This window comes from Eutrigla gurnardus (assembly GCF_963514095.1).
Source record: "Eutrigla gurnardus genome assembly, chromosome: 10".
Lineage (NCBI taxonomy): Eukaryota > Metazoa > Chordata > Actinopteri > Perciformes > Triglidae > Eutrigla > Eutrigla gurnardus.
Window position 1 is genome coordinate 26,075,156 of NC_139924.1, and position 19,549 is coordinate 26,094,704.

The window sequence follows — 19,549 nt, forward strand, 5'->3', positions numbered from 1 at the left end:
TGATAGATGAAGGTATCAATTTGCAGCCTTCAGACAGAGCAAGGCGGCAATAAGCAAGTCAACACAAGTCCGACGAGGACAAAGGTCACCTCGCCTCCCCTTCCCTCTACTTCACACACACAAGTGGGATAAAATACTTTTACAAGGAGTCCAACAATGTGAAACATCTCAGAGATTTTGTACCTTCTCTAGATTACAGTGAAGCTATTAAACTTCCAATTAGCAGCAAATATGAAATATTTTCTCAGCAAGTGGTGCGTAATCCAATTTTCCCGACACCAGTGTCTAATCCATGACCAATCCGTTGAGTATCTGCTGTCCAGTCCGTCTCTATTAGCACGGCCTGATTCTCACGCCTCCTCCCCAGAAAACCTCCCCAGACATCCCCACAGCTCGGCGTAATTGGAGACCCCGGTGTCTGACGGCCTCCGTCACAGGACGGGACCATTAGCGGCTCAGCCCCGGCTCAGGATCCAGCCCAGGGTGTAGCAGATGGAGCCGCCGCCTAGCTTCGAGAACGCTAACCTCTGACCCTTACACCCCGTTTAGGTGCTACAGTGTTTCTTCAAAACGACTGTGGTGTCAAAGGCTTCCCTCACATCACTACATGGGAAACAAATATCCACTTCAGGAAAGCAATCAGGAAGCACAGAAGAGGAAGTTCTGCAGAAACCAGATGGACCTGGACAGATAAGCTTTTCAGATCCAAACATGAAAACGATTGTTGCTCAGGTTCTTTTTAAAGGTGTGTCAGAGCTGTGACAAAGAGTCGTGTTACATTAATAAATAAATAAACTTTTCTTTGTGTAAACTGACCCACTTGCTGCCGTTCAGGGCGCACTTTTCCCTAACCTCTTATAATGGGGTGGCAGGCATTCCCTTCCTCATCACTCAGAAGCAACTGACCTGGAAACAGCCAGCTATCATGGAGCTCTATAAAGACATCCATGTGATGGTGAGGAGGAATAATGTGTAATACAAGCAGCGTCAGAGGACAAAGAGAGCTGCGTATTAAACAGCACCAGGCTGAATTAAAAGACGAGCCGTGGAGAGACAAATGGTAAAATGAGAATGTTGTTTGAGATTCACTGCAGATATGAAAGACATAAAGAGTGTCATGCATGGAAACATGGTGCTGCTGTCTGCTGTCTGAACGATGGAAGCTGCTTCAGCACTTTACGTGGGACTTTCTTTACGTGTGTTCAGCTCCTAAAAGTTAGACAAGCCCCCTGCACCCTGAGGTGAAACGCTGTTAGTCAACGGTGGACATTTTCCTCAATCCAGAGCATGAAACTGAAGAAAAACCCTCTTATAAAGGCTCTTATAAACACCAGACCAAACTCTTAAAAATCAAAACCAATGTTTGAAAAGTGGTTTGTTATGTCAACATTTGCCCCAGAGCGACCACTTTTGGCTGAAAAGGCATATTTTATTATAGTTTTGAGAACTTTATTGAAATATTTTAAATTAATTGATATTTTTGGGGAATTTTCTCAAAATTCAACTAGTAGCTAAAAGCCAAATTAAAGGCTATATGACTTGTAAATAATGATCCGTGTCTTACCTGAGCACACATGGAGACTTCCTAACAGAAATACAAATCCAATAGAAGTTGGAGACATCATTCAACGCCTCTCCTTTTGAGAAATGCTCTCGTTGTAATCCAAATTTATTCAAGAAGCTCGCGAGGCATCCTTCATGTCAAACTGCGAAAAACAAAACTCTTAAAATCCAGAGTTTGAAAAAAATAATGTAAAAACCCCAGATTTCAGTTTGAGAAGAGCGTTTTGCTTCACTGAGGATGAAGGGGAATAAAAGGGTTCCAAACAGATCTCAGCGCTGTGTTTCAGTAGTTCTGCTCAACTGACTGATAACATGTGTTCCAACTAAAGCTGCATATACAGAGCTCTATCCTTTCTTTGCGTTCATCCCGGTGCTGCAGTGCGCTCAGACCCTCATTCAAACCATTTAGCTCCTTTGTGCAAAAAAAAAAAAAAAAAAAAAAGAAATCCACTGAAAGTGAAAAGTTACGCGTAAAGTGAGTAAAAGCGCGGAGAGCCTCGATCCCCGCAGTCACATCATTTCAGTCCACTTTCGAATCAGTCACTTGAGATCGGAAACTTTGGGAGTCCGTCCTGTCCTCCCCTCATCCACCACCACCGGATCCACGCACTGAGATCACAGCAACTTTTCCATCACTCCCCCCCACCCCCACCCCACCGCCACCTTAGTTTCTCCCTCCGCGCGCTGCAACTCCCGACTCGAACCGTGGTGCGCGTCGCAGACCCCCGAACCTCAGTGGAGAGGGGCAACATACGGATTCATATTCACAGCATTTCATTCAAGGGGAAAAACAGCGGAATGCCTCGTCAATTTGGTATGCGCCTCTTTCTCCCCCTCTCTCCACAGACCCGGCGACGTTTTCCCAGAGAAGAAATTTAACCTCTTCGTTCCTGGATGGGCGCAGCGGCAGCGCGCACTGGGGAGGCGAGGCTACTGGATTTACTTTAACTGGGTCCAAAAATAAGAGAAAAAAACCTCTCAAAACTATTCGGACATGCTGGTTTTATTCTCTCTGCGGTCCACGACTGAAAACAAAGCTACCAGCCTGTTCCAGTCATCTTTGAAGGGGACTTAGCTGTGTGTTTTTGGAACTTAGCAGTCCTTATATAATGGTTATGTAGCATACGTTAGGGTTTAGCAGTTCATTAATATCACAATATAATAAACTACATCAGCTATGCTATTTTAAACCTTCTGAAATGTATAAAAAAAATCTGATTAAACTGTCCAATCATGATATATTGTATACATAGTGTTCCATTTCCATTAAAACACTTAAAACACAGACTGGGAATGTAAATCATAACCAAGCAGAAGCAGTCTGTTTCACATGTGACTATAATGCAAATCTAAAAAAAATATCAATGTGAAGTTAATATGCATGAGTTGGTTCATTCAAATCAGACTATTTATCTGCAGATCCTGGTTCCTATTTTCCAACAATGTGACACAAACTTGGGACTCACCCACAAAAAAAAAATGTGTTTCTCATCTCATTTGTTTTTCAGGGCTTCGATGAGTTTCTCTGCAATAGTGTCATCACGTGATCATCCTACAGGCTGCTGCTTCTTTAGACAGTCGGTCTACCTGCTTTACATTTGGTGAGAATCATTGCTGAGTTATCTTGCATTAATTCATTAAAAAAAAAAAAGAACAGATGAAAGACTTCCACATTTCTGCTGCTCAACTTCTATGAGGCTCCACTGAACATTAGTTACCAAACAGCGCCCTCCAGTGGAGGCAAAATGAACTGATATAAGAGAAAACCACATGGTGGGCTTATGTCAGCCCGGTGGACATGCAGCGTAAGTCATCAAAACCAGGGCTTTTATCAAAGTGTGTCATGTTTAATGTTTCCCAGAAGAAGCATAAATCGTCAAAGCATAATGACGAACTTGTCCCAGGAATTACCAGAGTAAATACATAAGCATATCCCCAGCAACACTCTATTTAGCACATTGTCAGACAAAAACACAAATGTAAGTACTTTAAAAACAAAAGTAGATCCCCTTCTGTGTCTGTCTGCATCGGTTTGAGACCCTGCTGGAATCCATTTGTGCATTATATCGTTACATCCTCCATTCTTCACACGTGGTCTTCATGTGCCCTGTGTTTTTTTGTTCTGTTTTTGTACCCCCTGAAAGCCTTTTACAGCCCTGGATCTGTAAAGTGGCTGTTCAGCTGATTACCACCAAGTGAAGAATACAATTTCTTCTAGCAAACAGCAGGGGACAGTTACATAGAGGCAATTATCAGCAAAGTTCTCACTGAGAGGCCTGATTGCCACAAGAGGGACGTGAGGGATTTGTTGCTTTACTGGTACCGTCAGATTTCAAAGAAGTTCCCATCCTAAGAAGTATAATTTGCTTGGACTTTGCCCAATGCCCCACCTCTATCAACAACATTCATATTTTAATATTGCATCAAAGCATTTTGTAGTCAGGTGTGGTTTCACCCTTTAAAAACCCACAGTAAGCAGGACGTGGCTCTGTGAACAGGGAGGCTCTCTGTCCTGCTTCGCCTCCCTTTGCAGCCTTGATCCGACCAGCAGAGGCAGGGAAACTGACATCGGCGGAGACAGCAGAGAAAGCTTTTAACACCACGGCCAAAATCGTTTTCACACAAAAACAACATCCAAGAACATACAAGGTACAGGAGGATAAAATCCCCCCCACCCCCGGACTGCAAAGTGCCCTGAAGCTTTAATGCTTTAACAACCAGTAGAGAGAACCAAAACAACTTTGTGTCAAAAGATTTGATGAGTCATTATACTTCGGATGACGCTTATGTAACAGAGCCCTTTTTTTTTGTACTTACTGTGAAAGACCTGGTTGCACTGGTGTGGTTTGTTGTGGGAGTGCCTTGAAGTCTGGTGGTTTTGGTGACGTCCAAAGTTATTGGGCAGCCTTTTGCACCAGTGAGACTTCTGTAAGCCAGCGAGGCGGTGGGCCCCGTGTGGACCCTGATGGTCTTTAGGAACTCCCAGCATGACCAGCATGGCGAACAGCACCATCAGCAAACATGTGATCTGCATGGTGATGTGTCACAGCCGGTAGACGTGCATATATATACGGTATCCACTGCCGACTGCTGTTCTATTAAAAGTGTCCAATAATTAAAATCCAATCCAGAGATCCTCTTGAAAACTCTCAAAAAAACGCAAACATTGCCGCACTTCCCACCAAGAGTCCTTCATGCTGCTATACCCTTGAGATCTGCCAAATACACAAACCCCTGCAGTCTTGGTGGGTCTCCTAAATCCAGATCCCCCCCCCCCAGGAGTACGATGGGATCTTAATGAGGCCAACTGTGTATACAATGTGCATAAGTTCACTCTCTCTCCATCTCAGCATGCCACCGCTCAATAGAGAGACTGTCTCTCATCTCCCCCGGCCCATTTCATCTCTCACGATTCTCCTTTTAATATTCAAAAAAAGGGAGATCTGTCTTTTTCTTATGATGTTTCTATGCATGCAGCAGGACGGGGGATCCTGTAGGCTACACGCTGAGTCCCCCTTTCAGATGTGTCGGACTCTTCACAAAACCTAGGCCCCCTCGGTTTAGAGGTGATGGGGGTGACACACAGGCGGAGTGAGGCGAAAAGGAGCCCAAAATCCCCCTTTTTTTCTTACTAAGACTATTAAATGGCTTTCATTCCCATCTCACCAGCGCCTCAAACAAGATGGCGTAAAACAAAACGTGTCTCCGACTAAAAGATGCTCCCCGTTGAGATGCAAACAAAACACTCTTTCCTCACAGACAGAAAAGGAAAAACACATTTCTATCCTCACAAAAAAATGTTTTTTTGGGGGGGCTGAAGTTTTACCTCCTGAATATGTTGGGCAGTAAACAGAAACTTGTCAAAGTTGCAGCTGGAGTCACCTTGGACCGAACGTGGCATCACAGGTACAGTATGTTTGATCTCCCTTTAGTCGGCACTTTAGTCGGATGCTTCATACACTCACATGCACTGCAGCCTTTCAGCATTCATGTCCTGTCCTTGAAGAGTCGTTCTTTTATTTATTCATTGTGCTACTTTACTTTTTCATAAGACCGCAAAACAAATATGTCGTTCTTTGTGTGTTGGCAACGAGCTGCAATGTGTTTGGAAGAGATAAACAGGAATAACATGAGGTAAAGAAGGAGCGTGTTTGATTGAGCTACTTTAGCATTTTTTTTCGGAGACAATCAGTGAATAGCTGCAGGGTAAACTCTGCCCTGCCTCAGTATTTGGGCTGTGGTTGGTTGTACACTTATGTAAGTGGTCCATCACAAATCAGAAGCAGTATCTGTGATGACTGAGGGAACCAGTCGGGGAGGGCAAGGTCCTCTGACAAGAAAGGGCAGAACTCATCAGGGATGTTTTATGCTCAGACAGACTTGAAGCTGCGTGGAAGAAATGGCTGACCAGCACCGTCTCATAGCAGGTCGGGAAATCTATTGGTTTCATGTACATGGACGTTTTCTTATCAGGGGATAGTCAATTGTAATCCTTTTTTGTGGTGGACAAATTAATGAAATGCATCCACGTGACTATGCAACCACTAGTGACGTATTAAATAGTAATAATATGTTTTATGTACGTTAAAGACTGCATGTCCCAAACCGCTCTTTGGTTTTGTCGTCTGCACGTACTTCTTTTAAGCCCAACCAGGACGTTTTATTGATAAAAATGAACGTTAGTTAGGGCCCGGGCGCTGACAATGTTGGGCTGCGAAGCCCTATTTTATTTTAAAATGTTTCTTATTCTTTATGGATTCGACGTGCCTTTTGGGGGCCTCAGCATAAAAAAGAAAAAACTCACCAAATTTGGTGTCCCATGTGGCCTGGTGAAAAATTTGAGAATTTGGTGGTTTTGCATTCGGCCATGAAATAGTTGCTCGCTAGCGCCACCTAGCGTGGGCATTTGCCAGCCCCACCGACTGGCACGACCGCATATGAGCGAGGGCCCGACACAACACTGCTTGCAGTTTTAACTTTGTATTGATATAAAAACGTAATTCAGGCACAAATTATTCTTCCCGATTGAAATGCGTTAGTTTGAAAGTCGAGCAATGCGACAGGAAATAAAATGGAACATTTGTGTCCATGTAGACAAATCGGGAGACTCCAATTCTAACACTGTGATGAAAGATTCATCATTTTAAAGCTCTGTCCCCTTCTCCTCAACAACCTCAACGGAGGACCAACGGCTTAAAATAGAGGAGTGTTAACATATGGAATTGCATTCACTCAACTGAGCCAACATTCATACAATCTCCTGCAACATCTGGAAAAGCCTTAATTTTAAAACTTCCTGTGAGAGGCTGCGTGAGTGACAAGTGCGGTGGCTCGAATCTGCAGGATGTCTGGTGTTGAATGAAGACTGCTTCGTCATGCTTACGAGGACTCTCTCCGCTCTGTCATGGCGCTCTCGAGAATAAAAATGATTTTCAGGTGGTGTGACAGATTGTCGACGTGGGACCCACAAAAGCCCCGATAAGAAGAGATGGGACACCGGTGATGTGAGTGGAGAGGAGAGGAGAGATGACCGGGAGTCCTGAGGAAGTTATCGGTGTTACTGTGTCACTGCTAAAAGAGGCCACCGATCATTTCTGATTGGTCGCTCGGGGAGCGGTGAAGCTCCAGGAGTGCAAACCATGCCAAGGCTCTCTGCCTTCATAGGAAATGTTGGACTAGAATTACTTTCTGTAGTGTTCTTTGCTGCAAAACCAGCCAAACACGTTCACTAATGTCCATTTTGCAAAGCTAACATGGCTTGTGATTAAAAGTTAAGACTGTCAAACAGTATAACACAGATGAATATGATTCACATCATCGTCTTAAATTGGGCCAAAAGACTGAGTTAAATCCAAATCACAGCCAGACAGACTAAAACCTACAATAGTTAGACCTTGACGCACATCAGCAGAGACTGCAAGTGAAACATTAAGTGCAGCCTCGTCATATTTCGATGACACAAACCTGAGTGATTGTCAGATTATTTCTCCCTGCCTGTCCACTGTGGACAATACTGTGGCCCCTCAGCTCCACACAAGAGCCCGAGAATGAAGAATTCTGGGCTCCATCCCAGAATAAATACAGTCAACCCACTCAGATGAACCTCCGGAACGAGCCAACATCGCCTTTTAAAAATCTGGAAATGTCTCTTGTCACTATTGCATTGAGAGTTTGCCAGAGAGAAAGAGAAAGAGACAGGCGATAACAAAAAGCAAGTAAGATGCAAAGTAGAGTGTTATAAAACATAAACAGACGAGTGGGAGCGTTCTTTATTCTCACTGTAGCCTCTCAGACACGATGATAAAAAATAAAAAAGGACAAGGGTCCAGTGAAAGAAAATGACGAAGAACTAAACAAACCTGTTTTTGTTCAGGCAATGCCCCCATGCATGACGCTGCTGCAAGAAATGTGAGGCAAAAGGGGGGTGTGGGGGTCCATGATGGGGGGGTAGACACTGAGGAGAAAGAAAGAGGGGGAGCTTCACAGGATGCCGCAGCGAGGTTGGGAGCACAAAGCAGGATGAGGCGATAAACAGGCTGTTGCTTTTCCGCTTCCCTGCGCACACTGAATCCCCCTCTTTTCCCCGTGTCTTTTAATGGGCCTCACATTAGCATCTGTTTAGCGTCAGCCTCGACATGGCCTGTGGAGGCTGATTAAAACAACCCAGCTATCACATCACATCCTGGCAGCGACATCAAAATACAGTCAGACGACCGGGAATATGTGGAGCAGCGAGCCGATGTTCAGGAAGTTGGGAAGATGTTTGTTAGTTGCTTCTGTTCAAACTTCCCGTGAGATCGTGTTGCATATGCAAAGATATGACGCCTATTATGTTATTAACATTGAGATTACGACGCAGCACTTAAGTATCCAATTTGTGCATTTTCACGCGTGACTGAAGGAGAATTACAGGAAGATAAAAATCTGAGACAATGAGAGTATTACAGTTATCTGACTGTCCTTGGAGAGCTCTTCTTTTCATGCGACCTGCACCTTCCCACATACAAATGCACAATAGCGGCATTGTGGTTCATGCTTAATTGGCTGAATTGGGAGACAGGAGCGCTGTAATAAGTGACTGTCTCAGGGTAACGGAGCCAAGAGATTCCTTTTGTTCCCATCCCTGCTGGCCCTTGGCCAATCACATGGCAGCGAGATACAAGAAGGCCCTGACCAAGAGTTCAATCAGAGCAACAATCTGACCGTTATTTAAATTAAAAATAAGCAGTAATTTCCAGGTCAAATGGCCTCATAGTGAATTAAGTCGTAAAGGTTTAGCTGTTGCAAACGCTCATCTGTCAGTAAATGTTTCTTGGTGTGACACTTGAAACAACTAAGTTAGTGTTCAGTTTCATTCAGGATGATGTCATCAATGTGAAACTATCCACTAGAAACAGTCAGTCATCAGTCAATCAAAAAAGGCATTTTGTATTTTCTGACTAGAGGACATTCCTGCACTAGATTAAGAGTCCACACATTCAAGCTAGCGACTCTAGGTGCTTTGAGCTAAATGCGAATATATGCTAATATGCTAATACACTGTTTACCATCCCCACCATTTTATTGTAGCAGATTAGCTGCTATTGCTATTCACGCTAGCAACTCTAGGTGCTTTGAGCTAAATGCTAATATATGCTAATACACTGGTTACATTCCCCACCATTTTATTGTAGCAGATTAGCTGCTATTACTGCTAGTGACTCTAGGTGCTTTGAGCTAAATGCTAATATATGCTAATATGCTAATACACTGTTTAAAATCCCCACCATCTTATTGTAGCAGATTAGCTGCTAACATTTGCTATTCATCAATAAATTAAAAGTGCAAAATGACACTGATGGGAATGCCATTCCTTTTAAAAGTATTTGGTCTAAAATCAAAGTGGACAAATAAAACATTTGAGCTGATGATGGAATTAATTCAACAGTCAGGTTATTACAAATCATCCTGTGGGGGAAATTAATGCTCAATTCTTGACAATCCATCCAACTGCTGTCGAGACGTTTCACTCAAAACCAAAAACCTCACAGTGGAGAGAGGAAAAGTCATTCTCTGGGGACCTTGACTATAAATGGCCATGACATCTAACTTTCATGGCAATCCATCCAATAATTGCGGGACCTAAATGGTGGACAGACTGACTGACAGACTGACAGCGCCACCCCTAAAGTAACACCGTTTACTGTGGCTAAAGTGTGAGTCTGTGCCCGGATCAAACTACGTTTGGGCAGTTAACGTGGGCTAGATAAACATTCCTAATTCAAACTATAATAACACTTTGGTTTTTCTCCATGTTTTCTTTCACATTATTCAAACGAAATCAATAAAAGAAGTAAAAACACAATTTGTTCTTTGAATATTCAAGACAAACCTCAACTGTAAACCCAAAACTGCCATCGAGCTGAGAATTGATGGGACATTAATATCTATTTTTTTTCCTCCTCAATGTTATTTCTTCCAGAAACTTTCCAGAAATAGCGTACTTAGAATATCATTGTGCAGTAGTTGTGGTTACAGTCAGCCGACGTCAGTGACTGATCTGTCTCTGAAGACCCGAGCAGAGAAAAACGCGGAGACGCTGCTCATGCTAAAAGCATTCCCCGTCTCTCAAATAAAAAGCCTATTCTTTCGTCCCTTTCCCGGCTATCAGCTGCCAAAACAAACTGGCTCTGTGATGAATGTAATAAATATGATCGATGGGATATCTGGTGCTGCTGACCTCACACCACGCGCCAGAGTCCAGGGAGCAGGTGCTGCCCAGATTTACACCCCTCCCCCCATCCTATGACCACATCTCCCTTCAGCTCAGAGTCTCAGAGAAACAGCCTTAATATTGGCTGTACAACATGACTATGCACGAAATCATATCACCGCCAGTAAAACAGGCAATGATTTTACAGATCATCAAGCCGTCACTCATGGCCGACAGTTATTAGAGTCATTTTCTGCTGGGAGGAACATGAAGATGCTGCCGGGCCTCGACCGTTTAAAATACTTGTATTACATTTCCGAAGGACGTACAGTAGTGCTGAAAGTACTGTAAATTACATATAAATAAAAGTTGATTGTAACATAGTCCGTCATATCATTGATGTATTTTGTTTCACATGAGCGGAAGATGATGGATGTTCTTGTTTTTACTAAACATTATTTTTATTGAACCGTTTCTAATTTAATATTTTTACTCTTATATTCTTCTTGTTGTACAGCACATTGAGTGCTTTATAAATGAATGTATTATTACATTTATTTTTCCAGGAATGCATCTGCAATATGCTGTTTTTCGAAATTCAAAAGAAAATCTCTAAAAAGCTTAGCTATCACTTAGACTTCGTCATTCTTGGAGTGAGCAGAGTGTGCACTCACACTCCTCACTCTATTGTTTAAAAAAAAGTTGATGAAGTTGTGGCTAACACTGGACGGTGGCTTGGATTTTATGAAACATGGCTTATTCAGGCGCTGCAGGGAATCCAAACAGCTGTGCAGCTCCAGCTGTTATACAGCCATCACTGTACAAGTCTTAGACGCGGCATTAATGTGACTCCTCACTGTGTATTACACTGACACTAAGCCAATACAATGTTGTAGCCTACATGCTAACTGCTGTGTCGGTCTGACAAGATATTGATGTTGGGTATTCATTGATACGTGTATTAAAATAAATTGGAAACCATTTTTCAAGATGGCGCCTCTCTCCCTCCTATTAAAGATTATAACTGATGATGACTTCTGAGCATGCAGGCTTTACAGGTATTAACTTATGAACTGTAGTAGGGGTGGGTAAAAATATCGATATGGCAAAATAATCGCGAAACTTTGCCACCCAATACAATATAGATTTTTCAACTCCAAAGATCGATTAAAAAAAAAAAGATTCATGTTTAGACGCATTGTGAATGCAGTACTTTATCCTTTTTCATTTTATTTTCAATATTTATTCCAGTGAATTTCATGGGAATTAATAAAATGGAGAGGCTGTTTTGAATGAAATAGTTTAGACTCAATTTGTCCTCTGATCAACATCATCTGATGTACATATACAGGTACTTATGTTATCATCTTTATTGTATTATATATTATGATATCCTGATGCGTATCGTATCGTGACTCAAGTATCGTGATATGTATCGTATCGTGACTAAAGTATCGTGATATGTATCGTATCGTGACTAAAGTATCGTGATACGTATCGTATCGTGACTAAAGTATCGTGATACATATCGTATCGTGAGGTTCTTGCCAATACTCACCCCTAAACTGTAGTTTCTCCCGAGCACTTCATGACTTTGTAAATGCACGAGGTCAGTGTAACTGCAAATATCTATTCATGAAATATGATACCAGCAGCATAACGGGAGTGCCCGACTCACTGGTGTCTAAAGTGAAGGATCGACATCGCCGAATGTGTGAACATTCTGATTTTAATTGAAGTCAGCTATTTGAACAATCTGCAAAGTCAGAGGAGCCACAACGCTATGACCCATTTCCATCCCTCGAAAACATTTATTATCCTTTCGCTGAGAAATTAAGCTGATTATTAACGCTTAGCAAAACCCTATCCAATCTTCTTGGCAATTATCACGAGGACACTAGAAACGTGAATCATGAATATCCTAATTTAATTCTCACCTCGTGGTCTTTGTGCTTCTGAGCCTCCTGCACTCCCAGCTCAAATCTTACTCCCGCTCCAGAGCCTCTCGACCACATTACTCCGCTCTCCATCCTGACGAGAGCGGCTAATAGACCCATATCCTGGGACGGTGCTAAGCTAAGCTGTGGGGATCAGGGAGATGAAAAGATATTGGATGGGGAACCAAAAAAAAAAAAAAACTCAACTGGCCTCAGCAGCACAGCGGCGGTGGGGAAGCGGCGTGTAGGACATTATGGTTCTAACTAATTATATCTCGAGTGAATTGCTCCTCCACACCAGAGATCCCTCTCTATTGTTGCGTTGCTAGGAAATGAGCTGCTCTACCGGGGATAATATTTGAGAGTGCAGCTAGCCGAACATGCACAAGTTTTTTTTTTTTTTGCTATCATGACCACCGCGGCCCCTAAGACTGATGAACATAAGAGAGTGTCATGGAGATGTGCGACGCTGATGCTGTGGTGACTCTTGGGTAATATATATGGGGGGTGACACTATCAAGGAAATTGGATTTCAGGGTGGGGGAATTCAAGGCCAGGAATGAGAAGGACGAATAGAGAGTGGAGCTCTCCATCCATCTCCCATGGTAAAGCTGTCAGTGACAGAGAGCACTCAAATGCTGCATCAATAAGGGGGACAACAGGCAACCTGGTCTCCACCCACCAGGCCTCAGGACAATCGGTGAGCAACATCTATGTTCTATGAAGACGAGCAAACAGCTTGTAGTCATATGTTCTGCTCAAAACTCCATCAAACCCATCCTGTGCACATATGATATTTTATATTCAGTAATTAACTGTGCAATGATCTACGATCTAATTATGTTCCCATCCTCAAGACAATGGAAGTGTTGTGAGCAACAACTTGCAGCAACATGTCCTGCAGACCCTAGTTCACTGTTAAAGTGGCTCGAGCCAACGTGTAATTAGATGTGGAAATGAGAGAGTCTGCAAAGTGTCTCATTCATTCATTAAAAATAATGGCAGCGTGGCAGATTACGGTTAGACTTGGTCAGCTTTCATTTCATAATTAAGGATTCAAGGTCAATATTACGTAACATTTAAATATTTAAAGAAGTTGACAGTGCTATTTTACGTTCTGAAAGACTTGAAAAACATGTTTCTTCCAGCTTCTTTTATATTTCCAGAGCCAAAAGTCCATCAGCAATACACTGTTCATTGTTCATGTTGGACCTCGCACCGCTCCGTTTGATATTTTGGGGCCAACTTGCAGCCGCCGCCTATTCTCCCCAGTTTAAACCTGCAAATCCTTTCCCAACACTCACAACGGACTTTGTATACTGAATTTTGGGGCACGTTGGATGAAACAATCTTACCGAAGTATAAACACGACTTAAAGCTAACGTATACTTCGGTGAAAATGTGCCGTGTGACAAGGTGTCAGCTGACTGAACCTCATCACACAACACTCACGGCAACGATCCACAGCTCGGTGATGGTATGTGTTCCTGCTGCAGAGGTCAAGTTAAAGACACAGTGTGGCCTATTCAGCTATATTGTTCACATTTTCATAAATATAAGCCCTTTCTGGCCTCTTAAATAAACACCTATTTGTTCATCTGTGTTTATTCTCTACCATTTCTGACTCACACTCCAGAAAATACACACGTTTTTCTTCCAAACATAAGGCACTATGCTTCTTATCTGGGGATTATGTTTTAAAAATGGGTAACCAAATATGAGGGATACTGAAAGAAAGAAGACTGTCATTTAAATTTCCTGCAACTCTTCAGCATCTAAAGTTTTGAAATAAGTCCAGAAACATCCACCTGCACTCGTCCTGATAAGATTGAGACGGCTCTAAAAACCAAGTATGCATCACCAAATTGAGCGTGCACGTAACCATAGTAACTGCACGATGTACGAGGAGAGGGAGAGTTACTTGTTTATATATATACTGTATATATATAAAAGCCAGCTTCACTCTGGGTTGATGGATATTTTCGACACTATCTACCTGATCTCTGTGATTTGTTCGGCGACCGACTTTGTTCTCACATCATCACCCGTCTAGACATCCCTGTGAATCCAGCCAATCAGCGGCCAGCATGCAGCAAACCTTAAACTCCTCTCACTTTCTCCTTCTATCCTGATTTCCATAACCCGACAAATAGAGCAGCTCTCTGAAGCTGCCGTCCTTTGTGATCTGTGACAAACGCAATGGTAGCCGTCAGTGGGAGCGGGAGGAGACGAGCTCCGATCTCACGCTCAGCCTTTCAAGTCCGGGCAGAAGAACCAAAAGACCCGTCTCCAAGCGGCCGGCTAGCAAAGTGTAATAAGAGGGGTTTTTTTTAGCGTGCCTCCTCTAATCCACGGCCTTCACACAGGTCACTCTCATTTATTATGAATGCTGAGCTCTTTGATATTGGGAAACAATTGCAGGGTCGATGTCTTGGGGGACTAATAAGAAACACTCTTCAAGTATGACGAACTTCAGGTCAGCATGCGGCTCCTCATAAAATTCACAGTAGGCTGGATTGATCCCAGGTGACTACCACACAAGACATTAGCGTGTCATTGCCCAGAACTGTGGCAGCTGTTTTTAGTTTTATACCAAGAGAAAAAATGCGTCGGGTTACAGTTTTAGTCATGCAAAGTTCTTCACGGGACTCAATGCAACACACAGCAACAAGGACACACCACCCTTCTCCCTCAGTGTCATGTGTGAGAGATTGGATACTCGTGAATCAATACCCCTCTTTCTGCATGAGGGTCACCGAGCGTACATGACAGAGACACGATTAAAGACAACCAGGCACCGAACAGACTCTTCGCTGTGACGCTCCATTCTCACCTGAGCTCCAGCCGGCTGCTGCCCAGATTATATCCCCACGCTCCGTCCAGCCACTCTGTCTGAAATGGAGTCTCTGGCAGCTGCCCCCACTTCTGTCCTATCAGCGCTAGACTGAGGTATTAGGGCACATTAGTCTCATTTCCAATTCACTGACTGGGCCAGATCGATTTCCTTCATTTTCATGCACAGATGGGATTAAACGGCCAGATTAAAGGCGGACTCCCGGCACCGTCCACCGGGCCAGACTTATCCTCCTAAAAGATGGACCCTGACGCAGTGAGGCAAATATCACATGATTGTCCTCTTTAAAGCCTCGTTCAAAGCACGCCAAGTCTGCTGAAAGGTGGAAACCATGACAACATGGATAAGTATGAAGAAATGTCTTGGCATCACTGATAAAAAGGCTGATGATAATCATATGGTTTTGTTGGTTATTGTCTAGAGCTGCCAAGCTGCTGCACACAGGGATGAAGCTCATAACGGTTTTGACTTCCTTTTCCTGAAGCTGTGTGAGGTCCAGTACATCACCCAAAGGTGGGTCTCCTTCCTGGGACGACCCCCCCACTCTCGGGGGAAAGGGCCCCAAAAAGAACTCAACCACAACACATTACTAATTTTCCCCAGACTTGAATTCTTTGTGTGTGTGCTCATGTATGAGAGAGGAAGTCCCTCAGGTGAGGACCCCGTTTTCCGGACTCTTCATTTCCCTGCAGAGCTCGGTGGCCTGATAACGGCTACATGGACTGATGCATTTGGAGTTGCTTTTTCCCCACAATGCTCCTCTTCCAGCAGTCAAATCTAAGAAACTAACACATCAGCTCATGTCTGAAAGTATATTTGTCTGGGAAAGGGCAAATATATATATATACACACACACAAATAATTCCAACTTTATGGGCCACTAAAGTTGGAATTATTAGTTTTGAGACACAATCCTCTGTTTATTCCTATTTAAATGCATCAGTAATCACCTTTAACCAGGTGCAATGATTTACATTATGTGTCACAATTATTCAGGTGGAATTAATTCACGAGTAACATTTGTTTGTGGCTATAAAAGACAACGACATTTGCAAATTATTCCAACTTCATAGACGACACATGCTTTGTTGATTATATTTGAAATGTGTCTGTGTCCTGCGTGCATGTAAACTGTATTTTTTATCAGTGCAAGATGTTTTTAATGTACTAAATAAGTCATTTCTTCACCAAGGATCAACTTGATACAAGGACGCATGAAGAGAAAGCAGCAGCAGTACCTGTGTAGCCCAAAGAGTTGTCATCCTCGTGTTGGGTGGTGGGAGCCGGCGTTGCCCCCTCGCTGGCCCCGTCCTGAGTGCCTCCCGTCTCTGTCAACAATAACACCACAGGGACTGAGAAGCCAGACGCATTCTGCCCACTTCCCCCACCCACGGTCCGAACCTCAAGCCCTCCGCATCCTTGACACGAGCAGTAAGCCAACGCGCAAAGAAGAGCTGGGCTGCATCCTTGTAAAGTCTGTCTGCAGAATCCAAACACCCACATCGCAGTCAACAGCCAAACACCCAGCATCCCAACGGTTGTGTGTAATCCAAGAAACAAACAAAACGATGATTTCAGACACGAATCAATGGGTCGTTTGGGTATAGATCCATCAGAGTAACCAGCGGGAGGTGGTTCTGTTGTCCTGTGTCGGGCTGGAGTGGACGTGTCTGGGTGTAAAACAGAGTCATCTCCACCGTATTAATAGCCCTAAGTGGCTGCACCCCTAAGGGAGCACATGGGCAGGACAGAGGAGAGGGAGGCCCGGGGCACACTCTGCATGATTGACAACGCCACCCTGCATGCACACACACTCCCGATGCAAATACAATGATGCACCATTAATTACTAATCAGCTCCTTTTGATTCGGGGCCCGTCTGTGTGCCGGGGAGTGACAGGTTGAGTGTGTGCGACAGGAGGTGTGAGGGCGGGACGGTGTGTGTGGGGGGGGGGGGGGGGGGGAAGGAGGCCAACTGTGGCCTTATGATGGCTCTGTGTGAAATAAATCAGACTCGGCCATGCCCACTCTCTTTGTCGTCCGCTGACAGGGGGGTTCATTCGGGCCGAGCCGGGGTCGGGGCGGGGGATCCTAATCAAAGAGCATCCAAGCCCTTTAGCTAACTGAGTGGCAGTCTGTCGGAAGTATCTGTTTCCTCAATGAGATCTGGCATCACTTCAGATAAACAGCAGACGGGCAGACAGAACGGTTCACCGGAGAGTGCTTTAGATCACCGGTGTGTGAAGAAGAGGGGTGACCCGGCACTTCATAAGCCCCTCCCACTGCACGAGAACTGACAGAAAACATCAAATCTACGCAGACTTTTCAAAAACAAAGCAATGACCCAAAATCCCACTTTAGTTTTGCACTCATCAATAATTGTAAACACAAAAATAAGACAAAAATGCAGCTCCTGTAGCGTTGCAACAGAAGTGACAGTTAAAGGGCCCCCACGCTGGGCCAAAGCTGTTATCTGGCACTTCTCTGTTTATCCGAACGCTACAGGAGAGCAGACACAAAAATAACCACAAAGCGTAGGTTAGTCAGAGTCATGCACATGAATGAGATGAGAACATGACATGAAGACACGCAGACATCAAGCCTGTCTGACGCTTACAGCACGACACCAGCCAGATATATGTAGCGTTCTGTTCAAAACACACAGATTACAACCAAAACTAAACAGCAGCTGCTTCTGACAAAGAAAAGTCGTTTTGGAACAAAGCTGTTGAGATAATTATTCTCACAAAACCAACATGTTGTCATCCGATGTTTAATTGTCATTTAATTTATTCAAACAGTGCACAAAGAAACATTAGGCTTAGAGATGCACCAGGTTTTAGCAAACTTTCTATTTTCCACCTGTAGTCCCATGGGCAGGTTGGTGAAACGATACATGATAAATAGATGAGTGTCAGGATTAAACAATCGTTTGGACCCCTGATTGACTGGATAGACTCACTGAAACTGAATAAATACTAAGTTAACACTTAATACATGAATTACCATTCAGATATAATACTTGACAAAGAGGATTCTATCTATATTGCTTTATATCTGCCCTTTATGTCTCCATGTAGATTACCCAGCTGCCCCGGGGGCGCCACAAAGTCAGGACCTCCCCACCCTCTTTTAGCCTCTGCACCCAGCTCCCCTGCCGGCTAATTAACGGGGCACATGTGCAGATAACTGGCCCCGAGCCCTCCTCGAACATGTCCTCTTTTTCTGGATCACAAGCCTTTTCTTTGGAGGCTCAGGCGCCATGCAGGGTTCTGGCCCCGTTTCTATACTCTACCCACAAACGATGCGGTCCAGTCTAACTGGACTTGACTTGCTTGCGACACTGTAGTTTGGTGAAGCGGATCAGCACAACCTGACATGACAATAAAGCCGAAGTCTAACGTATTGCTCCTGTCGTCAAGGTTGCACAGTTTGACAAATGGGTGGGAGCTGCTAATAGATGTAAAAGAAGAAGCCCGAGAGGCTGGCTGCTGTCTCGTCATCGTCTTGTCACGTATCGGCAGCAGCGCTCCGGACCTGGCGGTCAGTAAGGAGTGATGGATGGACTTAGAATGATGAGTGTGGGGAGTCTGACACCGGGGCTTGTTAACAGGACTGACTGATTGTTTTCTGGAGGACACGTTCCTTCACACAGCTCGATGAGAGAAGCCGCATATTTCTGGAACATGACCTCCAGCTATTTCAATCATTTAATTAGTTTCTTGGAAAATGTTCTGCTTTAACGTCTGTTTACTTTTTTGTGTGTTGATCGAAAATGCTAAAAGATTTCCTTCATTGGTTGCATTAATTCTGTAGAACATTTAAATTCCGCTCATGTTCCTCAAACTATAACTCAAAAAAATCATCATCACTTTGAACCTGGATTCAGTAACTTTGACCATTATTCAACGCAGACAGAAGAAAACAAACCAAAAAAAAGAAATCTTGGAGAAAAGTATCTTTTCAGCAGAAGCCAGTTCATCCACTTCATCTGTTTCCATGGCACCATTACACTCATTTCCATTTTGATTACACTTTCTTTGTTTTCTGCATGACTAATGGAGTTTTAATCAGGCCTTGAGATAATACGTATACGCAGTGAGCGCACGCTGCTGCCGAGAGAAAGAAAAAGGACAAAGTCAAAGCAGAGTTTATAACTCTTAACTTAAAATAACTTGAATCGGAGAGAAGACTGCAAAAGTAAAATCATTCTGATTCTATCTGCCAGTAAAAATAAACTCTAATATCAACCAGTCATCATAGCAGCCCTTAAAGAATAAAACAGTTTTATGTCCTTATTGTAACTGCCGTAATTGTAATAAATAAACAATGTATTAACCAGTTAACACATAAAGATGCATGCTGTATATGTCTGGTTTAGGTGCTGGACAGATTTGATGTGTTGCTGAAAGAATGAGTCCAAGAAAGAGCAAGAGAGGCGGATATTCGATTACGTCACTGCCCCAGTTGTGTTTTCAACAGCTATTAAAGATCCGAGCCCTGA

The 19,549-nt window shown here is 43.6% G+C and overlaps 1 protein-coding gene across 2 annotated transcripts in view; it reads right to left on the minus strand.

Annotated features, from left to right (window-relative positions):
* robo1 (roundabout, axon guidance receptor, homolog 1) overlaps positions 1-19,549 on the minus strand; it is a 150,084-nt gene that overhangs the window by 117,512 nt on the left and 13,023 nt on the right. Inside the window, exon 2 of one of the 2 annotated variants that reach the window (XM_084020155.1) lies at positions 16,285-16,374. In XM_084020155.1, the coding sequence (XP_083876281.1) occupies positions 16,285-16,374 (90 nt within the window). Of the gene's footprint in view, positions 1-1,564; positions 2,174-16,284; positions 16,375-19,549 lie in introns of those variants that run through there. The other variant, XM_084020156.1, reaches the window with a different exon arrangement.